At 48.4% G+C, this 13,155-nt stretch overlaps 1 protein-coding gene across 4 annotated transcripts in view; it reads left to right on the top strand.

Annotated features, from left to right (window-relative positions):
- Window positions 1–13,155, top strand: part of RECQL4 (RecQ like helicase 4) — a 44,237-nt gene that overhangs the window by 4,093 nt on the left and 26,989 nt on the right. For 2 of the 4 annotated variants that reach the window (XM_084619268.1, XM_084619267.1), the window contains exons 3-7: window positions 84–117; window positions 1,330–1,439; window positions 2,896–3,039; window positions 5,183–6,333; window positions 8,750–8,849. In XM_084619268.1, the coding sequence (XP_084475394.1) occupies window positions 84–117; window positions 1,330–1,439; window positions 2,896–3,039; window positions 5,183–6,333; window positions 8,750–8,849 (1,539 nt within the window). Of the gene's footprint in view, window positions 1–83; window positions 118–1,329; window positions 1,440–2,895; window positions 3,076–5,182; window positions 6,334–8,749; window positions 8,850–13,155 lie in introns of all 4 variants that reach the window. The other 2 variants (XM_084619266.1, XM_084619265.1) reach the window with 1 other exon arrangement.

Genomic DNA, 13,155 nt, shown 5'->3' with positions numbered 1-13,155 from the left:
GGGAGCAAGCAGGACGGGGGGATAGAGCCTCTCTCCAAACACACCTGGGATTAATGCCTAATAGTTTAGTATTTGTTTTACAGACTGATATGGAAGAGGCTCCAGAGGAGACTAAGAGTAAGTATGAGCTATAAACTCCCCAAACTGCACAGCTGCTCCATAGGGTGAGGGGTAGGGTGTGCCTGTGTCACTAATGAAGGATCAGCCCATGGGGGAAAATCACCATTGACTGCAAAGGAGATAAGGCTTTTGCTATAGCTGTCCTCGGAAAGGCTCTCCTTTCCCTTGGGGTGATTGGTAAGTAGGATGGTTCCCCACCCCCATACAGCTCTGCCACATACTTTCCCTGTGACATTGAGTAAGTCACCTAATCTTTCTGCCTCAGTTTCCCCTTCTGTGAACTTGAGATGCTGCTGCCTTGCTTCACTGGGAGCAATACTAATTTATATAAAGCACTCTGAGATCCTTGGAGAGTGCTAGATAATAGTAAAATTATTGTTATGTTTGTCGACAGAATATAGACAACGGGCATTTAAAGTAAAAGTTTATTTAAAGAGAAGAGAACAATGTTCACTCTTAGACTTGAAATATTTCAAAGTCTGTAATAAGACGTTAGGCCTGGAAATATTAGATTTCAATTGGCATATGTCAGTAATATTGGATTTCTCTCTCCGCCCAAAAACAATGGGGAGCAGGAGAAATTCCAGCATTATTCCCATTGAAATCAGTTGTAGTTAGGGTCCCAGGCCCATAAGACACCTCAGCTGGGCACGTGGATGATGTATGCTTTGATGGGACATGTGTGAGGGGTCACTCAATTTCAGCACGTACTACTTCATGCTTAGAAACTAAATCTTAGGGCCCAATCCTGACAATACTTATACACATGATTAACTTTACACATGGGAGTTGTTCGTTTAACTCAATGGGAAAACTCATGTGCGTAACTTTAAGCAGGTGTGTGTTTTTAAGACATGAAATATGGTTATCAAATATTATGCTTCGATTTCTCAATCAGTTGTGAATCTCAATGCCAGTCATTAAATGTTGTATAAATAACAATGAAGATGATTTTGGTGTTTATAAATTCCAGCTAGTGTAAAAAGTTAGCTGTCAAAAGTTAGGAAAGGGTCTTTAGACATAATTAATTATGTACAAATCTAACCCCTCCAAACTTAAATCTACAGAATCCTTGTTCTTCGGGGAATGGGTGTATGCTTTCCTTTACTAGTCCATTACTGCTTGGGTTTTCCAACAGAAATAAGACCATGGAGCATGTCTCAGCTACCTTATGAAATCTACTCTTATAATCCTTATTTTAATGCACAGAACTATACCGAGAGTATAAAGCGCTAAAGCAAGCAAGAGAGCATCAAGGCCTCCCTGAATCCAGCTCAGTCTGCCAGCAAGCTGCTAAACAAACCCCAGCCATGGAACAGGTAACCAAGGGACGCTTGTGCTTTGCTGAGCTCAGCAGCTTGTTTGCCGTGGCATCTCTTTCTGGGGGTTGTGACAAGACCTGATCCTGCAGCTCTTGTGTATGCAGAACTTGCACAGACTTTGCTAGCTCTGAGTGTGGAGGGATTGCAACCATCGACCTAAGTTACATCGGCATACAGCCACCACGGTTATTAAATTATCTGCACGCTTGGCTCCTTGTGCCGGCAGTGTGTGTCCTCTGGGAGACTGCTCCTGGAGGCTAGTGAACAGTCAATGTAAGCAACACAGAGTCTATGCTGATACTGTGTCAACCTAATTACATGGACCGTGACTTTACCCACTTGGAGAGCTGGTGTGACTAACTTTCTGTAGAGAGGCACTTGTAGAGGCCCTCCACCCACCTCCCCACCCCCGCTCTGCTCCAGTCCAGCCCCCAGCTGCATCCCTAGCTCCCGTCCCCTTGCACGCCTTGGCCTCTGGCCGCGACTCCATTCCCTGTGGGCAAGGCCAGGAGTGGAGCCGCACCTGCAGGCCCGGCTGCCAGCCCCCACCGCAGCTCATCTGCGGCTCTGCTCCTGCCCCCAGACCCGGCCCAGCCTCGGCCCCCTTACCCATAGAATCCCAGGGTTGGAAGGGACCTCAGGAGATCATCTAGTCCAACCCTCTGCTCAAAGCAGGACCAATTCCCAATTTTTGCCCCAGATCCCAAATGGCCCCCTCAAGGATTGAACTCACAATCCTAGGTTTAGCAGGCCAATGCTCAAACCACTGAGCTATTCCCCCCCCCCCATGTGTGCATGTGTCCCCCCATCCATGGTCCCGCTCCTAGCCCTGGTTCAGGGAAGCTGGTGGGGTGTGGACGGGGTAAGGGGTGGGCCCTCAAAAGTTTGGGAACTGCTGCACTTTCTGTTGAGGCTCCCTCAACATGCTGTAAAAATTCCACGGCCCACCTGTGCCACAATAACTGGTTTTCTGCATATAAAAGCCAGGGCTGGCATTTGGGGGTAGCAAGCAGGGCAACTGCCTGGGGCTTCATGCCATGGGGCCCCCACAAATCTATATTGCTCAGGCTTCAGCTTCAGCCCCAAGTGGCGGGGGTCGGGGTCCAGGCTTCAACCCCATGCGGTGGGGCTTCGGCTTTCTACCCTGGGCCCCAGCAAGTCTAATGCTGGCCCTGCTTAGCGGCCCCCCTGAAACCTGCTCGCGGTCCCCTGGTTGAGAATCACTGCACTAGAGGATGACAGGCTGATACGCACCTGAAGGCCTGATGTTTTCCATCCAGCTCTCGGGAGGGCTGACAGATAGTACAGTGTTCCTTATGAATGTGTAGGTGCTCTCTGGCTTTTCATCCCCCATCCCCCCCATCTCAGAGATAAGTGATCATGTGTCTGTGCTCTCTAATTGGCTCCTAGAGATGTGCTCTAGCTTGGTTTAACTGTTTTCTTTTTATTCGAGGCTCCTGACTCGGGTTGCTGGGGTGCGCATCTGAATCGAGGGCAGACAGCCCCCAGGCTGAGCCCCCAAGACCGTGACACCCTAAAGGCGTCTGCGCAGTATTTTGGAATGAAGCTAAAAACCAACCTGGGAGCGGCCATAAAGGTCTGGCGACTCCGTGAAAGGGCCTTTGATGTTTGGGTAACTTGATGAACAAAGCCCTGGGCTTCCGAAGGAGTAGCATTTGTGTGATCGCTCTAGCGCTCTGAATGGATTCACTAGGCAGAATCTCATGTCTAGGCCCAAAGAGCAGAGGTGGCCAACGTGTGATCCACTGAATTCAGTGATGTTGCTCTCCTCTTTAATGCAGAGGTGCAGTCTGGGGGGACTACAGCTCCTGGGATGGACTACTCCGCGGGAGGCCAAGCTTAGATCAAGAGGGCACGTTGAATGCTGGGAGCTGTAGCCTGCAGCTGCCCCTCTCTTTACTACAGAGGCTCAGCCTGTGTAATCACCTCCCTTTCCTGCCTGCTAGGTGAGCTCCAGGCAAGCTGCCAATGCAGCAAGAGTTTGATCCTTCCCCTCCTTTCAAAAGGAGAAGCTCTCCTTGTTCTCAGAGACGGCAGGTGCCAAAGGCTAGCGTGGGCAGGCGCAGCTTGAAAAGAAGCTTGCATGACAGGCAGTGGAAAGAGAGCCCAGGAAGCACCTCTCAAAGCTGCTAATGGCCCTTCCTCAGAAGAGGAGGAAAATGCCCCGCTGCATTTCCAGGCAGGGCCCCAGGGGTGAGTTCCCAACAGATTTTTAGCGAACCTTGTTACCAGCTCAAACCTGTGAACTCTGCAAAACCCTCTACGAGTTAAAGGGGCTCAGCTCAAACGATGCTGAGGAAGGTGAGGCTGCCCCGCTGGAGTCACATGATCCATTTTCTTGAGATCACGGAGGTGAACTGCAAACCAGCTGAGGGGTTAGACTGCACCCCAGGTGCTGTGTGAGGCTCCTCTTTCACCTGACTCTGTTGTGATCAAATAACAAGGCTGGAGAAAGGGGGATGATACATTTTGTTTGGTTTTAGTCCCCCCTCTCCCTCCCCCCGAATAGCTAATGAATCTCTGATTTGCCCTTGCTTGGTGCTGTTCACAAAGGTAGTTCTCATGGGTTGGTTAAACCCTTTCGCTCAGGAGCTGCTGCATAATGAAAACGAGTGTGGTATCCGGTGAGATCTCTTGGATGTGTTCAGCACATGTGACTGAAATCACAGGAATTCTCCTTTAAGAGGCTGCTAATTCCCACTCAAAGCAAAGTGGGTATTTTCAGAAGCAATGGAAATTAGGTTTGGATATTTACTATCCCGTTGTAATATTAAATCCTTAGAAAGCTGCCTAAACCAGAGCTCCTGACTCCTTGTTGTCACTAAAGATCCCCTGGCATGTTCCCCTGGAGTAGAGGCATTACTTCCAGTGTCATGATCAGATTTCATTTAGGTGTCTACATTCTACAGCACAAAACCTCGCCAGCAGGTTCTGTTGGATGCCATATTCCTCACTTCCTGTCCCAAAGCTTTTGAGCAGTTTAAAACAGCTGTCATGTTCCACTCCAGAGGTGGCTGCATTTCAGTGATTGTTGAAGCGATCCCTCTGCACATAGCTTGTTATCTGGGCCAAATTCTGCTGGATCTTGCACTCATGCTGCATCACGAGTGAGGCCAGTTGAATGTGGCCCTTCGCATCCTTTGGGGCGCTCTAAAAGTGTCGCTCATTCTTATCAGAGGGAGGCGTCCATCAAAAGTGTCTTTGTTCTCGCATCTTCCCTTTAGTGTGGGCAGAAGATATGTGTCGAGAGTTGATGCGTGAAAGCAAATGGAACCTGTTTGGAAGCCCTTGGCGCACCAAAGAACTGCTGCCCAGAGTAGCTGTGACGCTAGCATGACTGGCTCTTCTTTGGTTTTTAAAGAGCTAATGTTTTCTTTGGGGCTTGCTCTAAGATATATATGTGCTGACGCTGCACTGGAGGCTGTGCAGTGAAGCCAGTCTTTGCCCTGAAGAGCTGGCAGAGCTGATGGAGGCACCTGGAAGCCCAGAGGAAGGAATGCTTTGGAGCTGCTTTTTAGCTGTTGGTTTGTGTCCCTTGTTGTGGACATCCTGGAAGAAGTGATTCTGTAGGAGCAACTTGGATTTGGGCAGGGAAAGGGCCTGGGGAAGCAGGATTCCAAGGGTGTCTGTGCATAGGGGTGGCATGGAGAGGAGCAGTGTAGGGCCTAGACTGGGACTGGGAATGCTGAAAACTTACTGCTGTTTAATTCTGATTGCAGGAGCGTCCTATAACTTTGAGGAAGTCCTTGACTCCCCGAGGGAAGCCAGCTGTGCTCCTGTTGGAGAAGAGCTCGGACAACAGCAACCAGGGTGCATCTCCAAAGCCCCCACAGATACCATCACTGAAAAGCGACAAAGACTGCGTTACTAACTCTGATCCTAATGAGCTAGGAGACCTCCTCCTCCCACCATCGATACTGGGGCTGGCCCCCACCATCCTCTCTGGAGGGCTGAAACCGAGCCCTGAGGTAAATAAATTCCAGCAATTGAAGCAGACAGTGGCCCAGAGACTGGGCTCCCTGGATCCTGGCTGGCTGGACAGGTGTCAGGGCATCAGGGAGAAAGCAGGGGAGAGACCAAGAGAGGAAAGTGCTTCTACCTCAAATGGCAGGAACAAAGACCAGACAAAAGCAGGCCCTGCCCTGCAGGCGAATGTTGACCGATGTCTGCATGACCATTCCCTGAACCAAACCACTGGAGTTAGGGCTCAGTCCCTGGAAAGCGAGAATGTTCCACCTCTTGGAATCTGCCCCCTGGGGAGCTGGAAGCTGCAGAAACACCGGGATCCTTCTAGGAGAAACCGGCAAGGAGCTGCCCTGGAGGGGGATGATGAGTACAGGGTGGCTGTGAAGGATGAGCAGGGTACTAGTGAAACCCAAGGGAACGGCAGGATGGACTCAACGCTTGGTGCTACTGAAATCAGCATTGCCAAAGAACGTGTCAGTAAACCTAAGAATCTCCCCAAGGATGCCCATCAGGGAGCAGAGCAGGAAAAGCTTGGTAACACTTCAGGAGGGGAGGGAGAAGCCTCTTGTAGAACAGGGGACGGGCCCAGTCAACCCGAGAAGGTCAAAGCGACCAATAAAAAGAGGCAGCGAACTGCCACAGCCAGCAAAGATGATGGTGCTGTGGTGCCAAAGCGCAGGTGGACGAATGCATCAGCCAGAGACAACCCCGTCTCCATGAAGAAGAAAGTGAGAGGGGCCATCTGTGAGCCAAAGCCAGGCGAAAGCAACTTGGAAGAGGATGGGGAGCCTGTGGAGGTTAAAGAGGAGAAGGGAAGGGATGTGCCAATGCTCTCTGAAAACCTCCTTGGAGAAGTCGAAGGGGAGGGGAAGCACAAATGGAGCAGCAGAGCCAGCATCTGCAGGTGGGTTTGGTCTCTTCTGGTGGCTCAGCCTTGGGGTTGGGAATACAGCTGGGGTGGCCAACGTGCAGCCCACAGGGTTGTATGATGTAGCCAGAAGTTGTCCTTGTCTTAAGTATAGAGAGGCAGCCCTTGGAGCCTAAGGGTCCCACCATGCAATGCTCCCTGTTGACCCAAGTGGCCAGGGATCTAGAGCTCACCATCTCCCAGGTGTGTAAGATCGGCAGCTCTTGCAGTGTCATCTGCAGTTCCTGGAAACCACCTGGCAGTAAAATAAACGGGTTAGGTTCAAACCTGCTCGGACCTGAACAACATCTGAAACGTGTGCTGAAACTGGCCTAAGCTGGCGTTCCAAGGTGCAAGTGCTTTCCCAGTTGACTTCAATACTGAATGAGCATCCTCGTGCTCTAATGTAGCCTGCTTCCTGCCAGCACTTCTGGAGTGAGCAAGGTTGATATTTATTTAACTATGGGCCAGATCCTCTCCTGTGCGAAGATGCACTTGGTTCTGCAGATGGAGAAGCAGTCCAGGAACCAGTGAAAGTGCCTCAATTCTCAAGCTGGCCCTGGCATAAATTGGAGCAGTTTAGAGGCTGCTCTGACTGTGACAGTTGGCTCTGGTCATTGAGACACCGTATACCAGCTGAGAATTGCTATGGGGGAGCAGAGTTTGATCTGGTGTAGCTGAGAGGAGAGTCTGGCTCTCTGCAATGAGCAGGTGACTAATCCCTCCAGCTGCTGATAGCAGGGGTGATGCTGATGTAACAGGAGAAATAAATCCAAACCAGGGCAGGGAAGGAAGCTGAGCAGGGGAGTTGCCAAATGCAAATTGGGAGCAGGGGAGGTTTAGGATGAGAGGGGGCTTTTTCAAGCCCCAAAATGGAGATTGCAAGCAGTGTAGGGGAAAATAAACTATTAAAACCCAGCCCAGTGTAGTGGGCAGTACAAGCTAGCCCAGTGGCGATGCTGCAAGAAAGCTAGATGACTTTCCAATCTACTTGTCAAAGCACCTCCACATCCCGTTTTGAGGCAGATGGCACATTAAATATTGACAGAGAAAGAGGATCTGTATCCAGAGCATTTATCGAAGTAAGCACAAGTAAGAGCTGAGCTGCCGGCTCCTTTCGCAGTGACTCCAGGGGTTCTAAACTAGCTCTGGAGCCTTGAGGGGAAGAGTAGCGATCAGTACTGACTGTTTCAGAATATCTCCCTCCCTATGTTACTAAGAATGTATTGGGTTCTTTAAACATTGCTTTAAAAATATAGCTTGGGGACAGATTTTTTCCCCAGCTCTCCACCCCCACCCAAATCAATGGGGTTGTTCTCAGAATAAGGTCATCTTCAGTGTGTGTGAGAGAGTGGCAGAATCTGGCCCTTCTCTTGGGTAGTCTCATGTGGAAAGCATGGGACTTGGAGTCAGGGCATCTCAGTTCCATTCCTGGCTCTCCCACAGACGGAGCGTGTAACTTTGGGCCACGCTTAAGCCAACGCTGTCCGAAGTCTCCACTAATTTTTGGTGCCCAACATGAGACCCCTTGCGCCTGTTTTTTCACAAACACTCATTGGCTTTGATTAGAGTTGTGGGTGCTTAACCCCTCTGCTAGTCAAGCCAAAGTGTCTCAAGGTGTCAGAGTAACAGCCGTGTTAGTCTGTATTTGCAAAAAGAAAAGGAGTACTTGTGGCACCTTAGAGACTAACCAATTTATTTGAGCATAAGCTTTCGTGGGCTATAGCCCACTTCATTGGATGCATAGAATGGAACATATAGTAAGATAGATAGATATACACATACAGATAAGTTGAAAGTTACCATACAAACTGTAAAGGAGTACTTGTGGCACCTTAGAGACTAACCAATTTATTTGAGCATGAGCTTTCTATCTATCTATCTATCTTACTATATGTTCCATTCTATGCATCCGATGAAGTGGGCTATAGCCCACGAAAGCTTATGCTCAAATAAATTGGTTAGTCTCTAAGGTGCCACAAGTATTCCTTTTCTTTTTGTCTCAAGGTGGCCTCTCCAAAATCAGGGCCCCCAAAATGAGAAAAGCAAGATTTGAAAATGTGGTCATTAGCTTCTCCATGCCTCAGTTTCCCCCTCTGTAAAATGGGGATGATGATATCTATGTCGTGGGGGGTTGTGAAGATTAATCGTTTCTGCAGCACTTTGAAATCCTTGGATGGGAGGTGCTGGGGAAGAGCAGCCTGGTGTTCATTTCACCAGTGATGCAGCTTTACTACTTGCATTTTGGTCTGCTTGGGAAAATGAAACTAGACCTATCCCCATCTCTCACCATTGCTCCATGTTGCCTTCCTTGATGCTGTCCAGCTTTCACTGAAGCAAGAATACAATCCAGTGCATCTTCATGGGTAACATACACGCTACCTGACTCTACCATCTGGACTTGCTTTTCCAGGGCCCCTGTAAAGAAAGATGGCAACTTTGTCAGACTCAACCTGAAGAAGAAATCTCATGTTAAAGGTTACGCGTTGAGAGGACATCACCTTCGCAAGCAGGTGAGATGACCAATTGCTTGGCGAGTGCTAATTAAGGGGAGGACCCCCCTTTATAAAAGAGCAACAGCCCTCATTTCCCATTTTCCTGTGTTTCCATGCTGCTAACCTCTCCTTCCCAATCCCCGCCCTCCTGCAGCATAGGCTGTGAGCAGTTCTGAATGTTTCATTCTGTGCTGCAGACCCTATTTCTGATGGAGCTAGGTATTTATACCCGTTTGCTTGCTAGGTTTTGCCTTTTTTATTAAGGGACTCAACAAGCTTGAAATCTAGTCACTTTTTCAAGTAAGTTTAAAGCAGTTTCAGGTTCTGCCCTGGCCCCTGAAACCTTCTGTGGCTTTACAGTCAAAAAATTCCTTTCTTCTTTTTTAAACGTTTCCTCTCCCTGTTGTTACATGAAAGAGCCATACGACTGGGAAATGGTGACTGACTGGGCAGTGGGGCTGAAGAATGGCGAGACTGACTGGACAAAGTGCTGTCAGTTGCATGTGGTAAATGAATGGAGGGGAAGAAGAGAATCATTTTTGCTCTCTGATCTCAAACTTATAGGGATCTTAGGCCCTGATCCTGGTAGTTACTCTGAGGGCAGAACCCTGCACCCAGGCAGAGCCCCACTGATGTCAGTGAGTGCCAGGGTCTGTCCGTGGGGAGTAACTTGTCGGATCAGGGCCTGCAGTGTTGCTTGCAACCACAGCCTGCAGCAGGCTTTCAGGCAGGAGTATGCTGCTGACCTTCTGACATTGACAGGATCCCTTTGAAGTGTTGAGGCCTGTGCTGTAGAATATGCCATTCCGTCTAACATGCCTAAGGCAATGATAGAGCACAGAGAACTGACCAGGCAGGATGCTCCTTTTGGATTCTTTAAAATCTGTCCAGTTCCTCCTTTCCAAAGGCCACGCGAGAGCCCCGAGTGAGATTCTTAGCACCTTCGGCCGCGGGGCATGCTGTAGAATTAGTTTTGGTTTAGTTTAGAGAATCACTGTCTCAGCAAAACACGCCCAGTGTACTGGAATCCAGTAGGAGAAACAGCCTTCCATTAACATCGTGGCAACACTTCAGTGCTTCGCTGATCTGATGATCCGCAGGCGGATGGCACTGGCTTAATCTCGCTGCCAAGCAAAGAATTGTTAAATAACAGGGAATTCAACAGCACAGATTTTGTTTGTAGATGATGAATATTTGTATAATGTGGCGAATTCCAGCCTGCTCAGATAAGATGTTAAACAGAGGTACTGATCAGATGAGGTCAAAGCTCCCAAGGCATTTCTTGCAAGAGCAGTGGAATTAACCCTTATGTTCCAGCCAAGTTCTACCATGGGCAGCTGCATTCTGCCTCCTTTAATCCCCCTCCAGTCCACACAGCTTGAATTGGATACAGTTGACTTCCCTTCCTGTCCTAAATTGTGTAATGTTGCTGGGTTGAGTACCACTGCATTTAGCTGCAGAGATTGCTGCACATGTGAAAGGATTCCTGTCTTGTAGCTCTGCTTGGTAGCGAGTGCTATCACTGACCCACAATCTCTTCAGTTATAGTCCCGTTTTCACAGGCTTTTCTGAAAGGTTCACATTTTAGGGTGAAACTGCATTCCTGGTCTCTGCCCAAAGATCATTTTTGTTTTGAGCAATTTCCCGTCAACCATTTTTTTTGAAAGGGGTGTTACTGGAAACAGTTCTCCAGTGAGGGGTTGTGTCACTGTCTGCCCTGCAACCCTAGGTGCCTTACAATGCTTTACTGTAGTAGCCCCCAACCTGAGCCATTCACAAGCAGCCTGCCAGCATGTAGGTGACGCCTTGAATGTCTGTGAATAGCCACAGCTCTGACCCCAACAGCAACACAGCAGTCACACCCTGGCTTCCACCAGCCTTGGTTACTACTGGCAGGGTGACCCCGACACACTCCCAGTCCCGAATTTTCCTCAAGACATATTCTGCACTGTCCACCCCTCTCCTGGACAGCTCAGATATTACAGGTCCATTGAGGGGTCAATGTACAACCATTTGCATAACTCCAGTTGAAGTAGCAAACAGTTCAGTTTAAACACAACACTGGATTAGTTTTTGATTAGAAAATAAAACAAGTTCATTTAAACACAAAGAGACTTTAAGCGAGTACAAGCATAAGGCATTAAAGCCAGAAATAGTTACACAAGAAATAAAGATAAAATGCTTTCTAGCAGCTAAAACTTAACAAACTAGACTTGGTTCAAGGTAAAATCCTTACCATGGGTTCCCAGCAATGTTGCTGGCCAAACTGTCAGGTCAGGAACTCCTCCAAAGTCAAAGGGCTGGTTTTTTTTGTCATCTTAAGTAAAAGAGAGAGAGGTAGAGAGAGAACCTTGGGTGTTTTTGCCCCTCACTTTTGTAGTCCAGTCACCCTTTGAAATGCATCTTCTTCAGGGCTACCTCTAGATAAAGTTCCTTGCAGCTGTGAGAAAAGAGCCATGGGTCTCGTGGTGAAAGAGGTTCCATGTGGTTGTTTGCTAAAATGCAGATTGATCTGCTCCTGCCCCATTTCGTTGCCAAAGAATGGCCATGTGACTGGGGATCACCAGTTAACCATGATGACACCAGGGTAGAGGCCTGGGCTTGTCCTTCCTCTTTGAGGAACTGGTTTACCCGCCTTGCTGCCTCAGGGAGCCTGTTTACTACTTATATGTAAATTGAGGTAAACACACATTTCTTTGTTTAGGACAGTGGAGGTAAGTGCTGCCTGGCGGGAGGCTGTACCCCAGCCCTGACCCCCCTCCCAGAGCCAGCACCCCAAACCCCCTCCTGCACCCCAACACTCTACCCCAGCCCGGAGCCCCCTCCTGCACACAAACTCCCTCCTAGAGCTTGCACGCTTCCTGCACCCTAACCCCCTGCCCCAGGCTCAGCCCAGAGCCCTCTCCTACACTGTGAACCCCTCGTCCCCAGCCTAGAGCCCGCACCCCCTCCCGAATCCCAACCCCCTACCCCAGCCTGGTGAAAGTGAGTGGGGGTGGGGGAGAGTGAGTGACAGAGAGAGGGGGAGATGGAAGAGTCGGAGTAGATTCTGGGTTGCCCTTAGATTCAAAAAGTGAGCTTGGGCATAAAAAGGTTGGAGACCACTGGTTTAGGACAACGCTGTTTAACAACTTCTGCCTAGTCAGGGCTATGTGGGTTTGAACATGTGCTAAGAACATCACATGGGGAATTCATAGCTTTACATGTAATGTTGCCACATACATTTTATAGTGATATTATTAACCAGTGAGTAGTTAGTTTTCAAATGATACTTCACAAGATGTATTTTGTACAAAGATTATTACAGTAGCATGTAGGGTGTGAATACAGGGGTGCATTCGGTTACATAGGCCACATACTGTACAAGGTGTGTGGTGTAGTTGTTAGTTACTGTGGCAACTATAACACTTGCTTTTCCCACCTCATTTTTAATTTTAACTGTGCAACATAAATGTAGTTTGTGTATTTAATAGGTGCTGTGGGTAAAATACTTTGGAGCTGCTATGTTCATGGCATATGCACAGAGAAGTTTAGATAAAAACACAAAATACTTTTGCTGGAAGGTTGCAACATAATACTTCTATTTCCCAGAATTCTGAATTCTAACATGCAAGAATCACAAACAGAGCAAAACAAAGCAGGCTGCTCCCTAGGGCAGCAAAGCACAACTCACCCCACCTTACTCTAGACTGGATGTCTGCAGCAGACTGAATGCTTAAGGCCCAGGTTTCACACTTCCCTACAGAGTCCCCTAATCTGCCAGCAGGACCTGGAAACCCCTTGCAAACTTAGAGTGATAGCTTGTAATTTTAACACAATTTGCAGTACCCCATAGGAGCCTTCTCCAAAGAGAGGTGCTACCGAAATATATTATTAGCCTTCTAGCGAAGATTTGCTGGGATGCACAGGGGACCGCTGTGGGAATGAGAGAGAGAAAGCATTTCAAGTGGGGAACAGGGGGAAGAAATACGTTTTTATTTTAGCTCAAAGAAAAGCCTCTTTATTTTTAAAGCTTGGTATGTTTACACAGCACCTCTGCAAACAGGTGATCCACAGGGAAAGGGACCAAGCAGTATAAAAATATCTGGCTTATCGGTTGCTTCTCAAAACAGTTTATGTGGAAGTGCTGATCCCTGGGTTAACTCTGGATGATGATTGACCTTGTATCGCATCTGAGTAGCTTCAAGGACAGGTGAGGACGGCAACTGCTGCTAGGAGAGGCTTTGGAAAGAAAATTCTTACAGAATCAAACAAAATCAGGAGATTTTCTGATTTTGTTTATTTCAGACCTCAGAGCCTGAGGTGGCATGTTCCAGTTGACGGG

The sequence above is a fragment of the Lepidochelys olivacea genome (assembly GCF_965140295.1).
Source record: "Lepidochelys olivacea isolate rLepOli2 genome assembly, chromosome: 2".
Lineage (NCBI taxonomy): Eukaryota > Metazoa > Chordata > Testudines > Cheloniidae > Lepidochelys > Lepidochelys olivacea.
This window is presented reverse-complemented; position numbering and strand designations above follow the sequence as displayed.